We start from the raw sequence: 27,957 nt of genomic DNA on the forward strand, positions 1-27,957 counted from the left end.
TTATATAACTTAGTATGTTTTTAGTATGACATACATACATATAAGTCTTTTAAAATCCTCGGATTAAAAGTGCGAAGAATCCTAAATTTGCCATTATTGCATCGAAAATCAAAAAGTACAAAATAGGGGCCACCCTAATATAAAATACCTACATTTATGTGATTTGCTCTACTAAGTATTTTAGAGTGAAGTTAAAACAAGAGATTTAAATACAAGTACAACTTCTTAAAACAACAACAACAACGATAATGGTAATGAGTGCAAAATATGAGAATAAATAAATGAATGAATGAATTTAACTGTACTAAAATACACGCACAAACACACTCACTCAATCATGCATTAAAATTGAGATCAAAACAAATGGAATTGTATGGACTCACAGCCACTCACACTCTTATAAATTGCCTGCATTTGCAATGTTTTTTTTTGCGGTTTGCATGTATTGGTAACCCAAACTCATCTTTATCGGATGGAAAAAATGAAGAAAAAAACTGAAGCTGATTTTTAGGTTTCAATACAAATCAGGGCTTTTTATATAAATGCGAGTTGTCAAGAACAGACAACAAACACTCCTGTTAAAGCATTCAAAGCTTAAGGACTAAAACGAACTTGAAATTCGGCATTTAGATTATAAATTTTAATCAAACCAAAATAATTGTTTTAAGTGTTTTTATTTAAAAAAAAATATATATAAATAAAATGAATAAATTCATTGTATTTTTAACAATAGTGGTGAGTAAAAGTTAAAAAAAAAAAATGAAAAACAATAATTAAAAAACCAAAAGACAAAAAATAAACTGAAAATAAAAATTTAAAATAAAATACACAAAATAACAATGTAGAAATAAATATGTAAAAAATATAAATCATACGACCGGTAGTGCCATGTTTTAACCAAGAAACTGTAATAAATGTGAAGTTATAAAACCATAAACAATTTTTAAAGTCAATAAACAATGTGAAAAAATATGGTTAAACTAAAATAACACAAGTAAATTGTGAAATTGTGGAATAAAAAAAAATATTATGGTGCTATTTAAATTAATTCTTGAATATTATTCAATCAGATTAACTTTTGAAATGTGATTAGTTCTGCAAAATCTTTAATAAATCATTTTTTCAGCAGTTTAAATTTCAATTACTTGTTTAGAAAGTTTAAAATTCATTTATGTTTTACCTTAAATACAAATAATAAGATTTAAATTGTAAACATTTTATTTAATTCTAAAATTAAAATCTAACAGCCTTTGCTGCATCATAATTGCTAAATCTAGTGATTGACATTGAATTTTTGATAAAATCGTTCTATTATTTCATTGAAAACAAATATCCAGTTTTTTTTATAAAAAAAAAACAACTTTTATTGATTTTTTATAATAAATTTTTATTAAAATCTATTAAATGTATTTAATTTTAATTGAAATTAAATAAGAATGCAGTAAAATTAATTCTCGTTTGCAAGTTTGCAACCTAAGCTACAAAATTTAAGTTATTTTTTATAACTAAACAATTTTAAAATAGAATTTAATTCAAAAATTCGGAAAAAATATGTTAATACTTCCAAATTTCTCAGCCTAATTTATTCGACTTTTTTTGATTAATTACAAATTTTGTAAATCTGGCTTCTATGGATTAATCGATTCTTCGTTTTAATAAAATTTATTTGTAAATTTTAAAATTATTTGTTTTCAAAACTACTAAATTTTATTTCTATATATCAAATTTTTGAAAACGAATTTCGTTCTTGATATACATTTTAATCGATTATTCGGCGCGATTAAAGTTTTATCTTAACAAATGTTTCAATTAATGTTTATACAGAGTTTTAAAAAAGGTCTTCGTTTTAAAATTATTTCAAATCGATAAGAGTTATTTTTTTAAGTTTCAATGTTTTTTTTTCTTAAAAACAGCTTTGTTTTAAAATTATCTAATTAACCGAGTATTTTTTAATTATTCGATTTAGTCCCCTGAAATCGATTATTCGGTTCAATAAAAGTTATTTTTAAATTTCAATGTTTTGTCTTAAAAACTAGCTTTGTTTTTAAGTTTTCTGATTAACCGAGTATTTTTTAATTATTCGATTCAATCTCTTTATAAAAACCATTTTAATTAATTTGAATATCATATTTTAAATACGAGTTCCGTTGTAAAATTATTTGATTAATCGAGTATTTTGCAATTATTCGATACAGTAACTAGAAACTTTATATAAGTTTTAATCGATTATTCGACCAATTAAAGTTTCTTTTACATATTAAAATGTTTTGTCTTAAAAACTTTAAAATTATTTGACTAGACGAAATCAAACTTGATATAAATATTAATCGAATATTTGGTTCAATAAAAATTGTTTTTACATTTAAAAATATTTTGTTTTAAAAACAACTTTAATTCATTTCTATATCAGATTTTAAAAACATAATTTTTGTTTTAAAATCATTTAATTAAACGAGTTTTCGTTCGATTATATTCGATTCAGTCTCTAGAAACCTGTTATATTTTAATAAATTTTACACATTAATTTATACACAATATGTTTCACAATTTGAACAAGATTTTTCATCGAATAGTCGAAATTTGTATGCAATAATCAGCTATTCGTTTTAACGAAAAATATAATTCAAAAATTTAAAGGCTTCCTTCTATTAATCATATATTTTTACGATTATTCGATTAAGAATCAATAGTATAACCGACTTAAAGGAAGAATTTGGTATTTCTAATTATTCAAAAGACTTCTTGCTTAATCAAATAACATATTGATTTTATCTGGGTTTCAATAATCGAATACGAACGAAGGGAAAGTAAATTCAAAAAATTTAATAGCTGAAACTAAATTATTATAATTCTCAGAATAAAGTATATGATTTAAGTAGAATAACTGTTTATCTGAGTAATACATTATTAGCTTTATAGAGCATTTTAAGGTATCAAGTTTAGTTCAAGTTTTTGTTTATTTTTTCGAATAAATTTGTAATCGAATAATTGTATATTTGAATAATTGATTAATCAGATTTGATCAGCATTATACTTACATTAAATATCTACTTACATTTTAATTATTTTTCGAATAATCGATTATTCGAATAATTGTTAATACGAAAAAATCGATTATTTGATTTATTAAAATTTTTTTAAATCAAAAATTATATTATTTAGTAGCTAGTAGCGAATCCCTAATCGGGAAAAATTTCCCGGGAATTCCTGAGAATATTTATTTAGAAATTACAGTATTATTCAGCACATATTCATTGTGATTTGTTGCCAATCGAATGATTCGATTATATCCATAGATTTTCCAAACATTCTATTGGCAACAAATCACAATGAATCTGTGCTAAAATAATACAGAAAATACAGAAATTAAGCAATTCTGTTTAGAATAATCAATTATTAGAATATATAATTATGTATACGAATAATCGTTTAATCGATTCGATAGACATTTTTTGTGAAAAAATTGTAGTTTTTATATAAATTTTTAAAATTTTTTGTATCGAATAATTTTCTATTCGAATAATCGGTTATTCGATTTATTTAGCATTTTAGTATATCAATACAACTAAAAAGTGAAGTTCATGCTTTAGTAATTTTAAAAAGAAACTCTATGCTTTTTTTCGAATAAATTATTATTCGAATAATTGTGTAATCGTATAATCAGTTAATAATAATTATTATGTATTTTTCGAATAATCGATTGTTCGAATAATTGATATTCTAAAAAACAGGTAATCAATTCGTTGAACATTTTTAAATGTTCATAACCAAGTTATTGTAATTATTACACTTGATTGTTATTTCTTTTTCAAGTAATCATTCATTTGAATATAATCAATCAAATGAATAATCGATTATTGGCTTAATTTGGTAATTCTGTAAATTCGACCAATTAAAGAGCTGAGTCCAATTTATTACATATTAAAAAAAGAAAATAGTTTCCTTTCTAATAAGCGCTTATTTGATTCAACAGTCGATTCTTATTAGTTCAAAAGTTCACTAAATTCATACAGTCAAGAAAGTTTAGTTATATTTTTTGACATAAATATACATTTGTTTTATGTAATTATCGATTCATTATTTAGTACATGGATTCATGTTTTCATTCTATATTGGATGCCTTATTTGATTGTTTTTATTTTGGTTATTCGTTTCAGTCACTATAGGTTATCCGAATAACGAATAATATCATCAAGCTATTTATTTTGTTTATTAAATTAATCATTCCAAATGTTATGATTGAAAACAATTTGTCTGAAACTACAAATTAGGCAAATAACTATAAATCGCTTTCATTTAAACGATTTTAAATATAAATCCACTTTAACTTAATTAATTTTAATAATTAATGGAAATTTTCGATGTTCATTTAACATTTCTGTTGTTTTTAACACCTCCATTTTAAATAAGTCATTTCACTTTCAATTAAATTTAAATACATCTTAGTATCTTCACATATTTGGCATTCCTTTCGGTATGAAACCAAAAGTAATAAAATAAAATGACGGTTAGTTTTTATTATTTTGTTTTTTCAACTCAAACTTTAAACACCAAAACAAATTTATGATTTTGTTCATTTTATGAGACATTAAAGCCAACAATTAATTTTTATCAGTTCATAAATAAAATTCTCAAAATTAAATTATCTAACAAACAAACAAAAATAAAAAAAACCCAACTACAACACAAACATTTTTTCAGACCCAATTTTCAAGATCAAAAGTGTATCAAAAATCCAACAAAAAAATTTAAGAGATTTAAAAACCAGCTGACAAACAAATAAAAAATTCGTCATTAATTTTAGAAGAAAAAAGAATCTTTGTTGAAATATGTTTCACAACAAACCAAAATAGAAAGAGCAAAAAAAAATATATGTCTTAAGTTAATAAATTAATTTAAATTAATAATTAACAACAGCTACAATACAAGTACAATAACTCAACTCTGAAAAAAAAACAGTTACCAAACAAAATAACAAAACAAAAACAGAAACAGAAAACTTCCTCCATAAAGTTCTTTAACCCTGTGGCCATACCTTTGGCCAACATCATTCATCAGCCAGAGACATTCAATTCATACATACACCTGATCTGTAGTAAATGATAAAAAAATAAATACAAAATATTTAAAAACTCTAACCATATGGATGATTGCTTGATGGATGGATGTGTTTAAAAAAAAACAACAGAAAGTGAAATCCAACAATAACAATATATTTACACTCCCAGTCTCATATTAACGGTTGAAATTTAAAACAAAAAATTCCAAAATTATATCATTTAACCTTTAATTCTTTCAATATTTAAAAATACCTTTAAGGACGGACATACAAACTAACTAACTAAATATACATACATTTTTAATAGACCGAAGTAATCTTCGAGGTATAGTTAGTTATAGTTTCAATTATTTTGAAGATGTTTGTGCATTCAAACAATTAATCACAGTTACGCCAACTTAATTAGTTTTATAATTCTGTAAACTATAGCTTACAGTAGAATCGCGATTATATTGATAAAGAAAAAATTTTAAAAACCTAAACTTACCATTATAATTCAAAATGATTTCATATTCGATTAACCGATTATTCGAACAATTGTTAAAAATCTAAATCTAATTTTCAAGTACATAAATGTCTAATTTTAAAACCATTACAAAATTAATTTAGCTGCTTTTTGAAAGTATCCATTTTAAAAATAATTCGATTAATCGAATAAAAAATATAACACATCAATGAATGTGATATTATTATATTTATTTATTGTATTGATTTAAAAATTTTATCGATTTAAATTCAATAAAAAAATTTTTCGATTATTCGAATAATTGTTAAAATTTTAATAGTTTTCAAATAAATGGCTCATATTTTCTACCTTACAAACTCTTAGCTTTTTAATAAAATGAGTACCCGCTTAAAATGATATTCGAATAACCGATTAAAAAAATATTTAAATATATATAAAAGCGACTTAATTTTAATTAATTTAATGTCATAAATATCAGTTCCATTATATATGTTATAAAAAGTTCAAGTAAATGACTAATATTTTCTACATTACAAAATTAATTTTTAAAACGAGTACCCGATTCGAAAGTTATTATAATAAAAATTATAAAAATATTGATTTAATTAATATAATCATTAATTTAAATATTTTTAATATTCAGTATTCGATTAAAAATTAATTATTCGATTAACCGAATATTCGATTAAGCGTATAATTTAAATAGTTTTAAAATAAATGCCTTTTATATTAAAAATTTATTAATTTAGCTTCTATATAAAAAGATTCGAAGTTTCAATAATTATTCGATTAACCGAATTAAACATTACTGAAATATGTATATGAATTCGACATAATCGGGTAATTACTTCAAATCTTTAATATTTAAATTAACTATTGCAAATATTAAAGATTTGAATTGTTTTATTGTAATAAGTAATTACCCGATTATTCGAATAATCGTTCCCATAAATGACCCATACTTATTTTAATTAAAAATTAATTTAGCTTCAATTTAAAACAAATACCAATTTCAAAAATTATTCGAACAATCGACTAAATATTTGAATTCGACATAATTTTATTTACATGCAATTTTGTATTGTTTTTATTCGATTAGAAATTAATTATTCGATTAACCGATTATTTGAATAATCGATGAAAATTTAAAAGTTTTCAAATGAATGACTCATATTTACTTTAATACAAAATTTATTTAGCTTCAAAAATTATTCGAATAATCGAATAAAAATATTACAGAAATATATGAATTCGACTTAATTTTATTGTTTATATTTGGTATTCGATTAAAAATTAATTATTCGATTAAACGATTATTCGAATAATGGATACAAATTTTAAAGTTTTCAAATTATTTAACTTCAATTTAAAAAATACCAATTTCGAAAATTATTCGAATAATCGAATAAAAAGTTACAGAAATATACATATGATTTCGACTTAATTTTATTGTTTATATTTGGTATTCGATAAAATGTATATTATTCGATTAAAAAGTAATTATTCGATTAACCGATTATTCGAATAATCAATAAAAATTTAAAAGTTTTCAAATGAATGACTCATAATACAAAATTTATTTAGCTTCGATTTAAAATAATTTAATACCAATTTCGAAAATTATTCGAATAATCGAATAAACAATTACAGAAATATATGAATTCGACTTAATTTTATTGTTTATATTTGGTATTCGATTAAATGTTTATTATTCGATTAACCGATTATTCGAATAATCGATACAAATTTTAACGTTTTCAAATTATTTAACTTCAATTTAAAACAAATACCAATTTCAAAAATTATTCGAATAATCGAATAAAAAGTTACAGAAATATACATATGAATTCTACTTAATTTTATTGTTTATCTATATTTGGTATTCAATAAAATGTTTATTATTCGATTAAAAAGTAATTATTCCATTAACCGATTATTCGAATAATCAATAAAAATTTAAAAGTTTTCAAATGAATGACTCATAATACAAAATTTATTTAGCTTCGATTTAAAATAATTTAATACCAATTTCGAAAATTATACGAATAATCGAATAAACAATTACGGAAATATATGAATTCATCTTAATTTTATTGTTTATATTTGGTATTCGATTAAATGTTTATTATTCGATTAACCGATTATTCGAATAATCGATAAAAATTTTAAAGTTTTAAAATTATTTAACTTAAATTTAAAACAAATACCAATTTCAAAAATTATTCGAACAATCGAATAAAAAAATGACGGGAACATACATATGAATTCTACTTAATTTTATTGTTTATCTATATTTGGTATTCAATAAAATCTTTATTATTCGATTAAAAAGTAATTATTCCATTAACCGATTATTCGAATAATCAATAAAAATTTCAAATGAATGACTCATAATACAAAATTTATTTAGCTACGATTTAAAATAATTTAATACCAATTTCGAAAATTATTCGAAAAATGGAATAAAAAATTACAGAAATATGTGAATTCGACTTATTTTTATTGTATATATTTGGTATGCGATTAAATTTTTATTATTCGATTAAAAGGTAATTATTCGATTAACCGATTATACGAAAAATCGATACAAATTTAAACGTTAAAATGAATGACTCATATTAACTTTATTTAATACAAAATTTATTTATCTTAAATTTAAAAGAAATACCAATTTCAAAATTATTCGAACAATCGAATAAAAAGTTACAGAAATATACATATAAATTAGATTATTTGAAATATTTAAAATAATTTTTTAAACAATTAATCGATTCGAAAATTATTGGAATAATTAAAAATTTAATAAAAAGTTGGTATATGAGAATTTAAATAACTCGGTTCATTTTGAATGGATTTTTAAAAACAAAATTGCGTTTTACTCGCGAATAAACATATTATTTTAATAAATTCATTAGTAAAAATATTTGAAAAAATAAAATATTTTTCAAACAAAAAACATGTAGCTTGAATTTATGTTTTCTTTTTACTAGAGAATGCTATTGATATAAAGTGTAAAAGAACTATAATTCATTTGCATGACTATAACTCAAGGCTTGAATTACACTTGCTTTCAACTTGAATTTCAGTAAAAATGCTTTTTTATCAATTATTTGAAAAATAATCGGTTTATTAAATAACGGATTATTCTCCTATATACATAAATGTTATTAATAATCGTTATGAATTTATATAATTTTTAAAATATACTTAAATAAAACAATCTAAATAACCGGTTATTCGAATAAACAGCTTTCTTATAAGACGAATATATTTTAAATGAGAGTTAAATTCGATTTAAAAAAATGAATAAAATATAAATTTTTTTTATATTTTTCATATAATGTAGAATAAATTTTTGTTTGAATATTTTTCAATATATATTTAGATATATTCGAAATATTTAAATTTCACTTAATCACTGTTAAACCATGATTTGTTTGAATTATTTATTTATAAATTATATCCAGTCAATCAAGCTTCCTCTGCAATTGCATTTAATATTTAGTCTTTAAACATGACTACTACTACCTTTCAAAATAAACGCAAAAAAACCCAAAAATAACTTGATAAAACACTCATAAAAGAATATGTTTTAAATACCACATACCAGCCACAATTTCAAATTAATTAGACAAACACACCCTACAACACGTCTAACAGCAAATATTTTAACGATTTTATTTTTTAAACAATTAAAAATCCAAAACAATAATAAATAAATACTTTTAATTAATTTGTTTTATTGTATAATTAATTTCTTTATTTCCTTCCTTTTTTTATAATTTCAGGCTGGTATTGCTGTGTGCAATGCTGCCCCAGCTCCACAAAACGATGGCAAGTATCAGCCGCATAATGATGGCAAATATCATCCCGAAGCTCAGAAAGAAGGTATTTCGTTGCGAAATTTGTTTTCGTCAATTGCCTGTTAATAATGCTTATTGTAGTGATATGTAACTTGCATGTGTTGTAATAATATTGTGTAATTTATTTAGTATGCTGCATGTAGAGTACAATTGATGATCTATTGCAATAACATTTTATTAATTCGTATGCCTAGAGTAATCGTAGAGTATTTGCTGGATTTAATGCTGGCGAGTTATTGAATTATTTAATAATTTTGTAACAGATTGTAAAGAAAAATAACAAAAATCTAATATTAATTTAATTGTTAAAAAAAATCAAGATAAAAGATATGAGATACAAGTTTTTGTAATATTAAAACTTAAAAAATAAAAAAATTCTATTGGTTTTTTTTAATTTAATGTCTTTATCAAAAACATTTACAAATTTTTATTAATATTTTCCTTTTTTACTAACAAAATGTAATTATATATTGGTTTTAAGTTCCTTTATAATTTTTAACTAAAATTCGAAACAAAATTTTGTACTAAAAAGTTTACAAAGTCGTTTTAAAGTTTAAGAAAACTTATGATTAAAAACTTATTATAAAGTATCAACTGTGAACGCGGGTCTTGACATTTGGAAACCAAGGCGAATTTAGAAAGGTGGATTGGTAGCTTATCTGGATTGGTAGCTAAACTCCACAGAATTCCATATACGAAAAATGAATGATTGAATTCTCCTGAATTCGCCACAGCTGCTATCTTACTAAATTCGCCTTGATCTATAATGGAATTGAGAAGGAAGTTTTAGGCCCTAATTTTGTAAATCACGTCACCAAGTGATATTTATGTGCAAAGCAAAAACAACAATTCACACATTTCAAATTGTGAACCAAACAAACGCACAAAAATTCAAATGTTGATTTGCCTTTCATAATTTGAAAATTGTGTACACAAAACAAAAACAAATTTTTAAAATGTGTGAAATGTTGTTTTTGCTTTGCACATAAACATCACTTTGGTGACGTGATTTACAAAATTAGGGCCTTAATTTATTTAAACGACATCACCAAGGCTAATTTATATACCAGGTGGCGAATTCAGCAAATTCGAGCGAATTCAATAATTTTTTATATATTTAGTTCGTATTTGACTGAACTCGTCACCGACACCACCCGGTATATAAATTCGTCTTGGTTTCGCTCGTATTTGTCTGAATTCGCCACTTCCACCACTTGGTATATAGATTCGCCTTGATTTAAACAAAATGACAAAGGCGAATTGATATACCAGATGTTGGCAATGGCGAATTCAGGCAAATACGAGCGAATTCAATAACTTTTTATATATGGAGAGAGTTGTTTCGAGTGTCAAACTCCATATATACAAAATTAATGAATTCGATAGTATTTGCTGAATTGAAAATACTTCGTTTGATATTTTCTAGAGGCTTTAAATATTCTTTATAACTTAATAGTTATTTCAAAAATGATAATGTTTAAAAAATTCTCTAATCCTTTCTATATTACTTTTCGATTACAATGTTTTTGATGACATTTCTTCAATATATTCATATCAAATACTCATAATCAATAAAATTTTATATATTTCATAGGCCGACAATACGACTATAGATATTATGATGGTAAACATATTTTATTTAAAACAATACCTTCATTCATATTACCTCATATCTATGTCGAAAACTTTCTCAAACTCTAAAATCACAAAAATCAAAAACATACAATATATAAGCATATTTACAAGAAAAGTTAAATCTTTGCTGAAATAAAAAATCCCAAAAAAATATAAAATTCAAATTTGTTAAAATAAACCTAAAAATGAGGCTTAAATTATAAGAAATTTCCTCGATTTAGAGAATCTATTTTGACATCCAAACATGCTAACATCTATGTATATTTGTTTTTATTTTCTATAAACTTTAAACATTCTTAATTCCTTTAAACATATTTTCAATTTCCCTTTTTTCTTTCTAAGCATCCTTTTCTATTGTGTTAAATGTAATGTCTTTGTTCCAATATTTTCTTACATATTATTCTTAATAAATAAAATATTTTATATCTTTTATAGGCCAACAATACGGTTATACAGATTCTGCTGGTAAACAAAATATACTATATATACATTTCATAAATTCCTTAAATTTCTCATAAATCATACACAAGTTTTGAAATTTTATTAAACCAAAAATTATTTTTAAAACCATTGACCTTAAACTTGATAATGCAAAGACAAAAAGTTCTTATCAAGAATTTAAAAAAAAAATAATAACGAACTTAAAAAATCATTGACCTAATTTTGACAAATTAAAAAAAAAACAAAGAATATTAAAAAAAGCTTTAATGACCATTAATGCTATAACAAATTGAACTTAGTTTATCAGCTTGGTATGATGCTTTCATATCAATGTTGACAACACATCTTCTGGGGTTTTCGAAATACCAGATCACTTCTAAGTGCTGCAAATGGGTGAGCGGCCTGCCTTATTTGGTTTAATGCACTACTTGACATAATTTCATTGAATTTAATGACATATTGCTGCTAGAATTGTTTCTACTTTCCTTCGACATTGATAAAGAACTAATCATATGTTACTAAATTAGGTTTTTGTTCCAACAATATTAAAGTACTATCAATGGTTCGATAGAATTATTTCTAAATTTAATTTTCAAAATCAAATCGAACATATTATCGTAACCATTCTTTTGAAGTATTTAGTACGAATTAATTCGTTGTCTTAATTCCTAAGGAATACAAATGAATTCCTTTGAGAATTCATTATTTCTAGAACTAATTCCTTATTAAAGCATTCAAAATATTTTAATTCAAATTGGATTAGATTTGAATTAACCTACATATATTTAAGCATTCATAAATTGAATGAATTCAGTTATGAATTAACTCCATTATGAATTGATTCAACAATGAATGAATTCTACTCAAACAAAAACCTTTGAATGAAGTTAAATGATTAGTTTTTTAGGAAGGAATTTATACAATTTCTCAATTTCTTAATTTGAAGCACTGGTTAGTATACAATAAATTGTATTACTCAGTGTCATGTTTCATTTACATATTTGTAATAATTCAAACATTAAATCAAGCACCCCAGTCTTCTTTAGAACTATTTTCTACAGATTTTTTGTACAACAGCATTTTCTATAGATAATATTCTCTATAACAATAACCTCTATAGGTAAAATAAAAATCTTGTCTACAATACTATTTTCTGTGAAAAAATTTCTGTGAAAAAATTTCTGTATAAAAGTTTTTCTCAATAAAATTGTGCGTATGAAAACATTATTTTCATCTGTTTAAAAATTATTTTTATATAGAAAATTTTCAGTATAACAGTTTTAGCTATGAGAAATTTTCTGTATAACAGTTTTTTCTAGAGAAAATTTTGTATATAACAGTTTTTTTTACAGAAAATTTTTTGTATAACAGTTTTTGGTATAAGAAATTTTCTGTATAAAAGTTCTTTCGAGTGAAAATTTAGTTTATAATAGTTTTTTTCATAGATAGATTTTGATTATAACAGTTTTCTTTTATAGAAAATTTTCGGTATAACAGTTGTTAATAAATATTAATATTTTCTGTGCAACTGTTCTATCTACAGATAGAGATTTCTTCAGAGATAATTTTGATTATAATAGCATTTTCTATTGAAAATTTTCTATATAACAGTCCTTACTAGAGAAAATTGTTTGTATAGCTGTTTTTGTTATAGATATTTTTGATTATAACAGATTTTCTATAGAAAATTCTCAGTATAACAGTTTTTGATATGAGAAATTTTCTGTATAACAGTTCTTTCTGGAGAAAAATTTGTCTATAACAGTTTTTTCATAGATCATTTTGATTATAAAAGTTTTTTCTATGGAAAATTTTCTGCATAACATTTTTTGATATAAGAAATTTCCTGTATAACAGTTCTTTCTAGTGAAAATTTATTTTATAATAGTTTTTTTTCATAGATAATTTTGATTATAACAGTTTTTTCTATAGAAAATATTTTGTAGAACAGGTTTGCTATATGAAATTTTGTATATAACAGATTTGTCCATGGGAAATTTTGTGTATAACAGTTCCTTCTATAAGAAATTTTCTGTATAAAAGATCTCTTTGTAGGAAATTCCCTTTATAATTTGTGTATAACAGATTTTTACATAGAAAATTTTCTGTATAACAGATCTTTCTGTAGGAAATTTTCTTTATAACAGTTTTTCCAATAGAAAAAAGCCTGTAAAGCAGTTTTTTTATAGAAAATTTCCTATACAACATTTTTAGCTGTAGAAAGTATTCTGAATAACAGTTCTTTCTATATGAAATTTGCTGTATAACTGATTTTATATAGAAAATTGTCTATGTATAATTTTTTGATGTAGAAAATTTTCTGCATAACAGTTATTTTTATAGGAAATTTGCTGTATAACAGTTTTTTGTTTGTAGCATTTTTGTATAACATTTTTTTTACAGAAAATTGTCTGTGTTACATTTTTCTCCAAAAAATTTTTTATACAACAGTTTTCTCTATAGAAAATTTTCTGTAAAACCGTTTTCATAGACAATTTTCTGTTTCCATTAGATGTTTTTTGTATAACAGTTCTTTCTATATGAAATTTTCTGTATAACAGTTTTTCCAACAGAAAATTGTATGTATAACAGCTCTTTCTACAGGAAATTGTCAGTATAATAGTTCTCTCTATGGGAAATTTTCTTTATAACAGCTTTTTCAATAGAAAAATGTCTGTATAAAAGTTTTTTCTAACGAATATTGTCTATATAACATTTTTTGCTGTATAAAATTGTCTGCATAACAGTTATTTCTGTAGAAAATTTTCTGTATAACATTTTCTGTAGAAAATTATCTGTATAACAGTTTCTTATATAGAGCATTTTCTGTATAACAGTTTTTCTATACGAAATTTTCTGTATGACAGTTTTTTCAATAGAATATTTTTTGTACAAAATTGTTCTCTATAGAAACTTTTTTATATAAATGTTTTCTCTATAGAAAATTTTGTGTATAACAGTTTTTTCTATATTTAAAAACGATTTTTTTCATTAAGTAGATATAAGCTACTGATATATGTATAGTCGTACTAACATACTAGATTAAACGTTGTTTAAAACTGTTATTAAAAAAAAAGTTATTTTTTTATTTACATTGAAGAAGTTTAGGTTTTATTAGCTTAAAAACCTTTAAAAGCATTTTTGTAAAAAACTACTTATGTAAATAGTGTTAAAACTTTTGGGAACTTTTTCTAGCTGCATTATCAAATATTTACCAAATTGCTAGTAATACATTTTTTAACAAAACTGGTTTGGCAGTAACTCACATTTAACATAATTTCTTTAGTATTTCTATTATATAAAGAAATAATTCTAACCCAAAACTGATATTTTCAAAACAGGTGTCTATCATCATATGGCCCCACCCTATATGCATGTTCATGACAATCGTGAATTAGGCAAATATGTACATGTACCCAATCCCTATGGTGGTGGCTATGGACCTTATGCTGGTTTAAATTTGCCCTATATGCATGATGCCAAACCTTATGTGCATGATGTCAAGCCATATGAGTAAGTTGTTATATATTAATTTTTATAAGAAAAGGACTTTTTAACTTATAGTTATTTGCTTTATTACAGTCACAATTTGTACACAGTAAGTAATGCGGACTTTCAAGTTCCTGAATTACCTTTGGAATATGGGTTTCCCGATTATGCACCTAAACCACATCACGAAGAATCAGAAACATTACAAGATTAATACTAAAGTGCATGACCAAAAAAAAAGCAACATTTATATTTTTATTTTTACATTTGCAACCACAAAACTCATTTGCCTTAAAAAAAAAGAAACCGCACATTATCATAAGATTATCTTAAACTCCCGCAAAAGCAACAAAAAAATATTTGAAATTTGAAAATTATTAATAATTTTTTCTGTAATTTCTTTCCCGCACAAAAAACAAAACACAAGAAAAACAAAACATTTAAAACTTGCAGTTGCTTGAACATTTAAAAGCATCTGGTTCATAGAAGCAAACATATTTACATAAACAAAAACTCATCTACACTTACCTTAAGTCACAAATATTGCCATTAAAACCATGTATTCCCCTATATCTTGCATGCTGAGTCCTCTTAACTAAACCTACACACACCCACTGCATCCTTAGTCCAAAAACTCCCACAAGTGTTTTTAATAACAAAATACTTAAACTCTAATTTCTTATACTTAATCCTCTTACAAAAAAAATTAAAAACAACCACAGACCACAACTACCAAAAAACCAACCACAACCACAGAACGTACCACAACCACCACCACTACAACCACAACTACACCACGCAGCATAATCTTCAATTACGATGATGAGGGTCGCCACAAGATTTTACATCAAGAAGATGCTCGTAAACACGATAAATATGATCATGCGTAAGTAGCCTTTACCCTTAATTCTCTTTAATTTCCCTATTAACGCTAGCTACCTCTCCACCCTACCCTTAGTTACTTAACCGAAAACGGTATCTATGGCGAGGAACAAGCCAAATTACATCATACCGGTGGTACTCATGCCCAAGGCTATTACGAATACACTGGTGATGATGGCAAACTCTATCGTGTCAACTACAAGAGTACCCACGAAGGTTTTGTACCCGAAGGTGATCACATTCCCACACCACCACCAATTCCAGCTGCCATTGCCCGTGCCCTCAAGTATGTCGATGATAAGCGCAAGGAAAATGGCGAGAAAGCCTTGTTTGATGAGCGTGGCTTTCGTATTGATCACATGAGCAAAGACATGGTAAAATCCATCAAATCCATTCATATCGAAAATATGCCCCGTGATATTGCTGAACAAATCCATGAATTACAATTGGAAATGGAGGCTCTGTATGGACCAAATGAAGAACGTGCCGAAGAGGAAGATGATTATTATAAATAATTCAAGCAATAATTCCATCATATATTTTGTTTAGTTAGTTTTTATACTTGAAAAAAAAATATCATTATTTATCATTTGCCAGCATTTCGATTCCTTATCCCCAACACCCACGATATACCCATTACTACATTTAGTAACTCCTAATCCCCTCACCAAATCCCGCCACCATTTAACACATTTATCCATTGTATTTCATTTCAATTTGCCATTTCTTGAAAAAAGCTAATTAGTGCTAAAAAAAAACACAAAAAGAATTTGACGTTGAAATTATGTTGACATATTTTTTAGTTATTAGTTATTTATCACAAAACAAAAAGAAAATACCAACACATACACTCAAACAATTTGTTAGGTTTTAATTTATTTAAATAATATTAATTTAATAACTCAAACAAAAAATCACTCATTTTTAATAAAACATTTTAAAACATAAGCTGAAATTATTTGTGTTGTAATTTTAATTGAAGTTTCAGGAACCTATAAGAGCTACGAAAATTTAAAATTTTGTATTGTAACTACTGAAATAAAAAGGAATTTCTTTATCATGCCTTTACTTGCTTTATTACAAAATATAATTCATTGAATATTTTCATATTTGTACAAGTTACAAGTAGAGATGCTAATAGGGACTGTTTTTTGAAAAGATCGGCCATTCTGAAACGAATTTTGTTACCGACATATGCTGCTGCCGAAAAACATCTTTCATATTGGCAAAACCATTTGCAAACACTTATAACAAATCTGCAAGTATTTTCCTCTTGTTCCTTCGGAAATAAAGTGATCTATTTCTTTTGCAAGTTGCAAATCTACATTATAACTTTGTTTCGTTATTGTTATTTGTGTTTTTTACATTCATTAATAATATCTTTTAGCGTTTGAGCAATCGAAATATTTTCATTTTGTTCGAGCTCCTCATCTGAGATAAAATCAATTTCGTTTGAAGATGATTTAAATTGATTTTGTTAGATAACTTACAAAACAAATGTGAAGAATTGATTTTCCAGAGCCCCACTCTAGGAAAACCAAAAATACCGCTTTCCTTTATTAACTACTAGTTGACCGCCCCGGCTTCTCCCGGTAGCATTTATTAATGTTAGTTCTTCAAGTTTCTCGAACCCACATAGGCCTGTTCTAGTTTATTTGCAAATAAAATATCTAAATTTGTACTGCATACTTTAGGGAACTTTTTTATTACTGTTGACTGGACTCAAAAAAATAAATTCCGAGTTTTACCCGGAATTTTTTTTTTTCTTTTTGATTGATTGATTGATTGATGCTTTTTCTTTACAAACCAACTCCTGAAAATTTCGAAAAAATAATCAGCCAAATCGCTCCAGCCGTGCTCACATGATGGCATTACATACATGGACCATTTCATTTTTATATATATTGAAGATAGATGTTGTAGCAGGAGTTGGGCTTAACAACTATGCTGAACATCACTTTGCGATATTCGGACGTGTAGAATGTCAAAATGCACAAAAACGGGATTTGGAAAATCCTGGGATTTAAAATTAAAAAATCCCGGGCTTCGTGGTTTAAGAAATCCCGAAAACCCCGTGATATTCGGGAACGGCATTCCCCGTTTGGCATCTCTAGTTACAAGCTGTACAAAGTTTTCTTAACCAGAGGTAGTTGACACCCTGTATCTCAGCTTGGACCAGTAGTTTCAAAGATTCAGATTTATTGCCACTTTTTTGTAATTGACACTTAGATTAGGTCAACAGGTCAATTGCCTCATGGTAGAAACAGGAAAGAGAGCAGCGACTTGGATCCAAAACATTATGTCCCTTTGTGTAACCTGAAAATATAAATAGAAGAGGTGCAGATAGAAATGAAAAGAGAAGGGGGGAAATCAGACAGAATAAGGAGTAGGAGAAATAAAGAGGAAATGTTCAAAAGAAGAGAAGTGAGGAGAATAGTATGCACCTGTCTTTGACGGATAATGGGTCACTCCTTAGAGATTCCCGTGTCTGGCTATTCCTAATGAAGGTATTGATGCATTCTAACTTCGTGTCCGATAGCTCAGAAAGACTATTTAAGGAACGATATCCCAGAAACCTAATGTCGAGAATTAACAAAGAAGATGAAAAATGATCTCCAAACAATGGCATCCTCTTCATTATGACAACTTTTGCAGAAGTCATTAAAGGGCAGGCCAAGTCTCCTCGCATAATTACCAAAGTGTAGGGTCCGTAAATTTCTTAAAATCATTAGTAATGGTTTAAGATTGCAGATAAGTTGCATGTCCTTTTAAGAAAGCAAAAACATTGCTCCAAATCCTCTTATCAAAAAAATAAATTTGATGAATGTTTGTGGAATAACACAAGCCTGCAGTTAATTTCTGAGAATCGCCTTACAAATAGGTATAACTTCATTACCGGATTCTTAATTAGAACCCGATTACTCAAGAAACAGAGAACTGAAAAGATTGTTGTTCTTTTGGAGATTCTACAGTGAGCTGCCTCGATTCTCGATAAGGAAAAGTTTGAAAAATTATTTGTGTAGAGAGTATGTTATATGTATGTTATATCCCCTACAAAATGACTTAGGGACCCAAGAAAAATGTCGGATCATAAAGATTTTTCCATATCCACACATGTAACTCAAAATATATACCAAAAGCTTCTAAAAATTTTTCGTCTTACAAAACAAAATAAATAAAATTACCCCATTAATAACTTCGTTCAAGCATTCTTCAAAACTTCAAACACACCCAAAACCCGAAAATTATTGGAGTACGACTTAAAAATGAGGGTTTTACATAGATAGTGTATCTTTTAAACGCGGTTTTTGTTTTTAATTACTTATATATCATTTTGAATAGTACATATCAGTCATTTACTCTCATTTAGTTATTGAACATTATACTGTAGACAGCAATGTTTTTTTTTACTTCGAAAATGTCGAATTTTGTGCCAACAAAGCGTCATATGAGGAAAATTTTGCTTTACTTCTTTAATTTCAACAAAAAGTGCCGCTGAAGTACACCGACTGCTCTCTGAAGCTTGTGCTGAATGTGTTCTTTCATCGGTTTCAACGTTATTTTGATGGTTTGTCCGGTTTTGAAATGGAAGACAAATATCGCCCAGGCTAGCCCATGAAGATTGTTGTCAAACTCAACAAGAGCTTGCTTAATCATTGGGAGTTACTCAATCAGCAATTTCAAAACATTTTCAATCAGTAGAATTCATCCAAAACCAGGGATATTGGGTACCATACGAATTATAGGTTAGAGACCTTGAAAGACGAATTTGTATATCTGGAATGCTGCTTGAATGCTATAAAAGAAAATCACTTTTCAATGAATCACTACTTGCGATGAAAAATGGATGCATTACGATAACCGGAAGAGAAAGAGATCGTATCTGAAGCCCAGCCAACCAACCGAATCGACTCCAGAGCCGAATATTCACGGAGCTAAGGTGATTCTCTGTATTTGTTGGGAGAAAAATGGTTCCTATCTATTATGAGCTTCTGAAATCTTACAAGACAATCACAGGAAACATGTACCGACCGCAACTACTTCGTTTGAAGCGAGCATTGGCCGTAAAATGCATTGGCCGTACTATTACAGATCTAAATACCGTCCATCTGTATTTTTAAGGCACGAGAGGGTCTAGAGGAAAGGACCTAAGGGGATGATATGGTCTCTGTTGGTCTGAAATGATTGGTAAAATAGAGGTGGGTATATACACTCTTACCTGATTTTCGGCCAATGCACGCTTTAAACGAATGAGCGTCACATACGATTTCTTACGCTTGGGGATATCCTAATGAATCCATTTTTCAAGCATAATTTCGGATATGCAAAATCGTATTTAAAAGTATCTCAGCTTCAATTGGTATGGTACCCAATTCTGTTGCTTTTGGATGAATCCTGCTGCTCTTAAACGTTTGGAAATTGCTGCTTGAGTAGCTCCCTATGATTTTGCGAGATCTTATTGAGTTTTACAACAATCTTCATGGAGTAATGACTTCAATTCTTGGTCTTCAAACAGTTTTAGTTGAGTTTGTCTTCCGTGTCAAAATCACCACTTCTGAGCCAAACTGTATTTCGCACACAGAAACCAATGGAACACATTCACCATAGACTTTGGTTAGCAATCGGTGTACTTCAGCGGCACTTTTTTCAAATTAAAGAAATAAAGCAAAACTTCCCGCATATGACGCTTTATTGCCACAAAATTCTATATATATACACCATCTATTGTAAAACCCACATGTTTAAGTCATTCACCCAATATATGTATGTATACTCCATCTTTTTAGTGGTGGATATAAAAATATAATTGGTATTATTGTGTTTTTCACTTTATTTCAATATTACGAGAACCTTTAAAATTGCTCAATTATGATATAAATTGCATATTAATTGACTACAGTAGTATTGCTATTATTATTATTTCATTACAATAGCTATGTTCAATAACTAAAAGTTGTTACTAGTTAGTAACAATTGTTAAAAACTTGCAGTAGAGAAAAAATCAAGAGCGTATAAATTTTAGAGAGTGTTCTCTCGTTGCAAACTATTACAAGCAAGGTTGAGAATTTAGCCATTTTCCGGCTAGATCTAGCGATTTTGTTTTCATTTAGCCATATAAAAATGGCTAGATTTAATCTAGCCGGAAGATCTAGCCATTTTATTTTATCTTAGCCATTTTTATTTTATAATTTTCTTAAATATTTTTGGAATTTTTTAAAAATAAAACAGTATTTTTTATCAAATTACAAAAAAACAGAATTTTTAAACAAATTCGTCTATTGATGATTTGATGAGAATATTATTGATTTTATGAAAACAGGCTTCGAAATTGTTTCCAAAGCAAACACATCAGGCAAATTCAAAAATCAATTTTGCATTTCTTTAATGGATCCAATTTTGAAAGTAAGTGCCCAGAAATTCGTTTAATTTATCAAAAAGGAAAAAAAATTATTGATATTACAATCTTTATCCCAATTTTCTCAATCGCTGGTTATTTTTTATCGTGACGATATACTGACAGTTCTCATACAAAAATTCTATTAATTGGAAGTATATCGTTACGAAAAACGATAACCGGAGATTGAGCAAATGGTCTGCTAAACCCCATTAACACGAAGTCGGTAAAAATTATTTTTGAAAACTGTCAGTGTAACTATTAGTTAACACATAAACAGACTTCGTGGTAATTGGGGCAAGAAATGTAATATTTATGAATTTGTATTCAGTTATTTTTGGGTTTTAGCCATTTCTAGCCATTTTGAATTCTAAATCTAGCCATTTTCTGAGCTGAATAGTTGGCAACCTTGATTACAAGTTCTATTTTGAACTCGTAATAGTTAGCAGATTATATTTTATATGTTTTGTGTTATTGTTTACTTATTTAAAATTTTATTTTTGTGGTGAAAAAATGTCAAAACAAAAGAATTTTCAATAAAATTGAAGAAAATGTGAGTATTTATATATTTTAAAAGGAATAAAATAAGGAAATTGTGTGTATAAAACAATTGTTACTGGAAAAGCGTTCATTTACTTTTTACTATTTTTGAGAATTTAAGAGAGTAATTTTGTAAATTTTGATTTTATTCTCTCGTTGCAAGTATTTACTGAGAAAGTAAATGAACAACCTAATATTTAAAATAAAATATTATTTTGATATATTCTATGCATTGTTGAAATAATACAATACTTATATAAATAAAATTTATCGAATAATATATTTTGCTTATGCACTTGTTAATTGGCCAAAAGTACATCTTATTTATACCCTACACCTTCCTGAGAAGGGTATATATAAGTTTATCATTCCGTTTGTAATTTCCACAATATAATTTTCCGACCCTATAAAGTATATACATATATATTCTGGATCCTTATAGATAGCTGAGTCGATTAAGCCATGTCCGTCTGGCTGTTGAAATCAACTTTCCGTAGCCCCCAAATAACTTACATACATGACTCGTACATCAATATATCGGCTCGGTTGCTATTTAAAATCGACAAAATCGGCCCACAAATGGCTGAGATATAAGGAAAAAACCAGGACAACCTCTATTTTTTACCTATTTTTCCTATATCTGGATTACTAAGTCATTAATATAGACAATATGGATATCTAATGATAGATATTTCAAAGACCTTTTCAACGACGTATATAAGATCATAGTAAGTTGGACCTACAATTGGTCAAAATCGGAAAAATATTTTTTAATCCGATTTTTTTTCACCAAATTTTTTATATTTTTGTTAATATTATAAAAAAAAATTTTAAAATTTAAAAAAAAAAAAAATTAATTTACAAAAAACAGTTCGAAAATTTTTTTTTACAAAAAATTAAAAAAAAAAACTGGAAAAAAAATAAATTTTGTTTACCTAAAAATATTTAAAATTTGTATTTTGAAGTATAATTTGGTGAAGGGTATATAAAATTGGGCACAGTCGAATATAGCTCTCTTACTTGTTTTGATTATAAAGGTTTGTTGCTCTTTTACATTACAAATAATTTTATAATTCATTGATCTAAGAATGCTACAGGTTTCTAATTTAATATAATCTTAATCACTGTTTTAGGCAATTACTAACATATGAATCCCCTGGATTTAATTAAATCCCAAAATTAATATTTATAACACCATTACAGTGATATGAGTACTAAGATGTTAAAACAATCTTTTAAAATTTTAATTATCATGTCATAATTATAAATAATTTTTATTGGTGTGTATTTCAGCAAATACGCGTAAAATTTATTTTGTTTGCTTGTTAAAGTATTTGTTGAAATAAAATTTGAACAATGACATTAAATTTTTATTATTATTTTTTGTATTTTTTAGGGAGAGTATAATTTTATGACTAAATCCAATTAATTCTTAAGAAAATATTTCATCTTTTCATGAAATATGAAATACTTATTTAGATATGTAACATTATATTTAGGGTTAGTTAAAATGTTTAAAAAAAACTCTTTGTTTAAAATAAAAATTCTCACAAATCTAAAATATGTTGTAGCTTAAAAACAAATATTTATATTTATAAATATGTATATTAAATGTTTGTTGAATAAAAAAAAAAAGATGTGAACATAATTTTTAATGTTCTTAACAAATCACATATGAATAAAAATAATTTTGATTTATAATTGAAGAGAATTCATGGTCAACATGGAAATAAAATTCTTCAAGATGTAGCAAGAACATTTTAGTTTTTGCTAGCATAACGTTATTAAAACATTCTTACTTTTAAAAATATATTCATCAGATTAGTTGTTTCTAAAAAATACAAACAAACCAAACATTTTAAAGATTTTTCTTTTAATAATAATTCATGTGAGAAAGATTTGTATCTGGCAAACATTGATTATAATTTGTTAACATATTTTATAAAGTTTAATTAAATAGTGTCTAAAATAACACAGTTATACAGAAGTGAAGGAAAGAAATATGCAGAGGTTATACCGAAGCATTTATGTTATGTTGAGTTTCAAAATACTTAAAGATTTTCGCGATCACTTCGTTTTATTGAAATAATGGCATTCTTAATTTGACAATGCACAGTGGTATGAGAAAAAAAAAAGATGGAAATAAATCTGTAACTTCTAAACCCTTAGCCCAATTTGAATGAAATGCAAAGAAGAAGCGTTGGTAAGTTTAAGTTTTGAATTTGGACCTCATAATGCAACCACGAGCGAGAAGAGGGATCCCTAAAGTAGGACACCTCGGGTATGTTCAATTTTAAAAATGATAATATTTCTTCGTTTGTGTTCCGATTTTAAAAAACTTACATATATAGAATCTTCTTATTGAGCGCTACATAAAATCGTCGTAGCTATCAATTATCTTTTTTAACTTAGGAGATATTCTCATTTGAAAATTAAATTTTCAACATTTTTACCCACCCTACTCCAGTTTTTTGATGAGCGCGGTTCCAAATATTTCCCGATATTTCTCCACTTTTCTTTATACAATTAACAACAGATGTATATATCAAATAAAGAAAGAATTGGTTAAAAATCATGATTGAGTCCAAAGTTACATGCATTTGTTACAAGCATTTGAAAAACAAAAAATATGCGATTTTTCGCTATTTTTTGGAGAAAAAAGTACGTTTATTCATTTTAAGTTATCTAATAAATTTCTAAGAGGATGTATAATGAATTTGTACTTTTTGAAAAGCTATATATAATTTTTGATACCGAGGGGACCAGGTCCATTCAAAAAATGTCTATTTTTTATGTAAAATTCAACTTAAGAGCAAAAATTCTCAAAGCGCATAGTTGATATCAAATTATAATAATCTATTTTAGATGGCCCAATATGTTCTTAATTATTTTGTAAAGGGTTCCGATAACCCCGCCCCTAGTATGGATATTATAGCCAAAAAACGAAAAAATCACATTTCTGGAATTTTTCAATACTTTTTTGGGAATTGCGGGATTCCTGATTACAAATTTCAAAACATATTTTCATTTTTCCATTTTCAATAAAAATATATAAAAATAATAAAAATTTCATTACAAAATATTCATAAATAAAAATTTTATTTCAATTTGAAAAAATTTTTATATATGCCAAAACTCATTAAAAAGCATTTTTTGTCATATTTTTCAAAAAAGTATTCCATGAATTTGTTCATTTTCAAAAGTTATATACATTATTGGAAAGTAGACAAAATATTCTATCCATTGATATATAACATGTCTACTAGGGTATTCGAATTATTCGATTTTTCTCTTGTTCGAATAAAACGAATAATTCGAATAAGAGATTTTAACTTGTTCGAATAATTCGATCACACGTTTAAAATTAATCGAATTATTCGAATAATTTAAATTTTTTTAAAAAGTAAAGATTGAAGTGAACGATCATTAGTCGAATGAATATCCTAATTTCTACATTATGTTTTTTACGTGGCAAATTAATTAGGGAAAACTTAACAACTCGCAGATAATTTACCTAACATAGAAATTCATAAAAAAGCATGTTGCCTACATAGCAACATTTTTATGAATGTAAATAACAGTGCTAGGTAAATTCTTAGCGAGAATTATCCTCTTTGCGCATGTGAAATTTCGTTTAAATTGGACTAAGGGTTTAGAAGTTACAGATTTATTTCCCTCTTTTTTTTCTCATACCACTGTGCAACGTCTATTTGAAAAAACCGAAAAACAAGCTGTCACAAAACCAAGTAAGAGAGCTATATTCGGCTGTGCCGAATCTTAGATACCCTTCATCAAATTATACTTAAAAATTATTTTTTTTAAATATTTTTAGGTAAACAAAATTAAAATTTTTTATAAAAATTTTTTTTTTAATTTTTAAAAAAAAATTTTTTGGAAAAATAATTTATGACAGAAAAATGTTTGTTGAAAAAAATATTCGGGTTAAAAAATATATTTCCCGATTTTGACCCATTGTAGGTCCAACTTACTATATACATCGTTGCAATGGACTTTAAAATATCTATCATTAGATATCCATATTGTCTATATTAATGACTTAGTAATCCAGATATAGATAAAAAATAGGCCAAAAATCGAGGCATTTCCGGGTTTTTTTTCCTTATATCTCATCCTTTTCTGGGTCGATTTTTCGATTTTAAGTAGTAACCGAGCTGAGAGAATTCCCGACATATTGATGTATGAATCATGTTTGTAAGTTATTTATATACAGACGGACAGACAGACATGTCTATATCGACTTCGCTATCTATAACGATCCAGAATATATATACTTTGTGGGGTCGCACGAAAATAAGAAAAAAATATTTTACTGCCCTACGATCAACCTAAATCGTGAAGAAAATGAAAATTGTTTGAAAAAATATTATTTTTTAAACTTAAACGTCCGTAACTCAGCGATTTTGCAAACGATTTTCAAAAATGGTCACTGCATTACCAAAATTGGGAAAGTGTGGGAAACTGAGTCTTCTTTTTAGAAATTTTCAAAAAATTTTAATAATTAAAAAACTCAATGGAGATTTTTTTGCAAAAATAAGGTCGATTTCATTGAATTTAAAATATAAGTGTTTTTGGCCAAATACACTTTAGACTGACTAGACCTTTTTATTTTTATATGGTAATCAAGGGCATTAAAAATATGTTATTTGACATCGTCTTATATTAAAGAATTTCTTTCATGAAATTTTCATATAACTGTGCCACAGATCAATAGTTTTAGTGCATGAACAGGAGTAGAAATTAGTTAAGCCAATGTTATTGTTAAAAGAAAATCAACAGATTATTATAAATAGAAATATTTGTAATAATTTACAATAAATTTCAAAATTCCACTATTCAATAGCTAATTAAAATGTAAACATTAGCTATGCATGTAAACGTTATATACATACGAGTACATTTACACATAAATGTCACAATTATTAAGAAACAAAACAAGATAATAAAAAATTATCATTTTGATATTGACATTTTAATTAAATTTGATATGAGTTTGAAATTGTTTAAATAAATATTTAAAAGGTATCTACAATGTTTAAAAGTTTGTTAAAATTAATAAAATTTTATAAAATATACTTCTATGAAACGTAAAGTTATGCAATGTTATTTGAACATTTAAATAAATTTAACATTTAAATAGATAAACATTGTGTTAAATTTGTATTCATTTGTACACACACTTACATATTGGTTTTTATTAAATTTTATTTTAAAATATTTAATAAAAGAAAATTTTTTTACACCTAGGGTGTAAAAATATAGGTTTGATGCCAAACTTTGATATATAATAACATAACGGTGGTCTTAGGATTCTCTGTAGGAAAGGTTTTTTCAATTTGAGGCATTATAAAAAAACAAATATGTATATTCTTTCTTTTCCACTAGTCAAATTAGTGAATTCAAAATCAACAGCAAACTAAAATTATAAAAATCTTGCCGTTTTGTAACATATTTATGTGCACTGCATTGCCGGCAACTGCATTACCAAATATCGTAATGCAGTACGTATTAGGAAATAGTGTTTTCTTTTAAAAAAAATTACGAATTAAAAAATTTAATCAATTAATTAATAGAATGGTTTTTTCAAAAATATAAGAATGAAAAATGGTAACTGATTTTTTTGGAAAATTTAAATTTTGAAAGAGCAATAAAAGCTTTATTTATGAATTGTTATTAATGAAATTTTACACATATATAGAAACTTTTTATCAAAATCCATAAGTGAAAAAGAAATTTGTGAATTCTTAATGATAATCCCACAATTCCCGAAAAAAAACAAGTAAGAAAGTATGGTCGGTCAAGCCCGACCATATAATATAAGTAAAAGAGCAAAAACATTATTCTTTTAAAATTTCAATAATTTATGTTTTTGAGTGATTTTCGGAAGTTTGCCTTATATGGGAGCTATGACCAATTATGGACCGATCACCATGAAATTAGGTCGTGTAATTTATGTCTATATGAAAGTTAATTATGTTGAATTTTGTGTGTATACCAACATTTTTAAGCGATTTATGCACGTTAATGTGATTTTCGGAAGCGGGTCTATATGGGAGCTATGACTCATACATGGGCACACCGCATTATATTTCTAATGCATTAAGCATTGCAGTATTCAGTAAATTACTGATTACTGAAAAAAAATCAGTATTCAGTAAAATTTTACTGA

At 26.0% G+C, this 27,957-nt stretch overlaps 1 protein-coding gene across 3 annotated transcripts; it reads left to right on the forward strand.

Moving 5' to 3' along the window:
• Nucleotides 1-567: 567 nt before the first annotated feature.
• On the forward strand, nt 568-16,790 carry Cpr49Ac (Cuticular protein 49Ac). Of its 3 annotated transcripts, none has more exons than XM_065511923.1 (7): nt 568-735; nt 9,314-9,413; nt 11,459-11,488; nt 14,806-14,977; nt 15,047-15,062; nt 15,676-15,839; nt 15,912-16,790. In XM_065511923.1, the coding sequence occupies exons 1-7, from the start codon at nt 703-705 to the stop codon at nt 16,348-16,350; spliced, it is 954 nt and encodes a 317-aa protein (XP_065367995.1). In that variant the 5' UTR covers nt 568-702; the 3' UTR covers nt 16,351-16,790. The 3 variants fall into 3 exon arrangements, with proteins under 3 accessions (XP_065367995.1, XP_065367997.1, XP_065367996.1); XM_065511925.1 differs by having other exon boundaries at nt 9,314-9,359; XM_065511924.1 differs by lacking the exon at nt 11,459-11,488.
• The last annotated feature ends 11,167 nt before the right edge of the window (nt 16,791-27,957 follow it).

Source organism: Calliphora vicina, chromosome 5 (assembly GCF_958450345.1).
Source record: "Calliphora vicina chromosome 5, idCalVici1.1, whole genome shotgun sequence".
Classification (NCBI taxonomy): domain Eukaryota; kingdom Metazoa; phylum Arthropoda; class Insecta; order Diptera; family Calliphoridae; genus Calliphora; species Calliphora vicina.

Bases quoted from the DNA above. Each gene is read 5' to 3' on its own strand.
- Cpr49Ac (XM_065511923.1), top strand. From the start codon at position 703: ATGAATAAATTCATTGTATTTTTAACAATAGTG. The intron at 736-9,313 runs GTGAGTAAAAGT...TTATAATTTCAG, and splicing joins TTGTATTTTTAACAATAGTG to GCTGGTATTGCTGTGTGCAA. The intron at 9,414-11,458 runs GTATTTCGTTGC...TATCTTTTATAG, and splicing joins TCCCGAAGCTCAGAAAGAAG to GCCAACAATACGGTTATACA.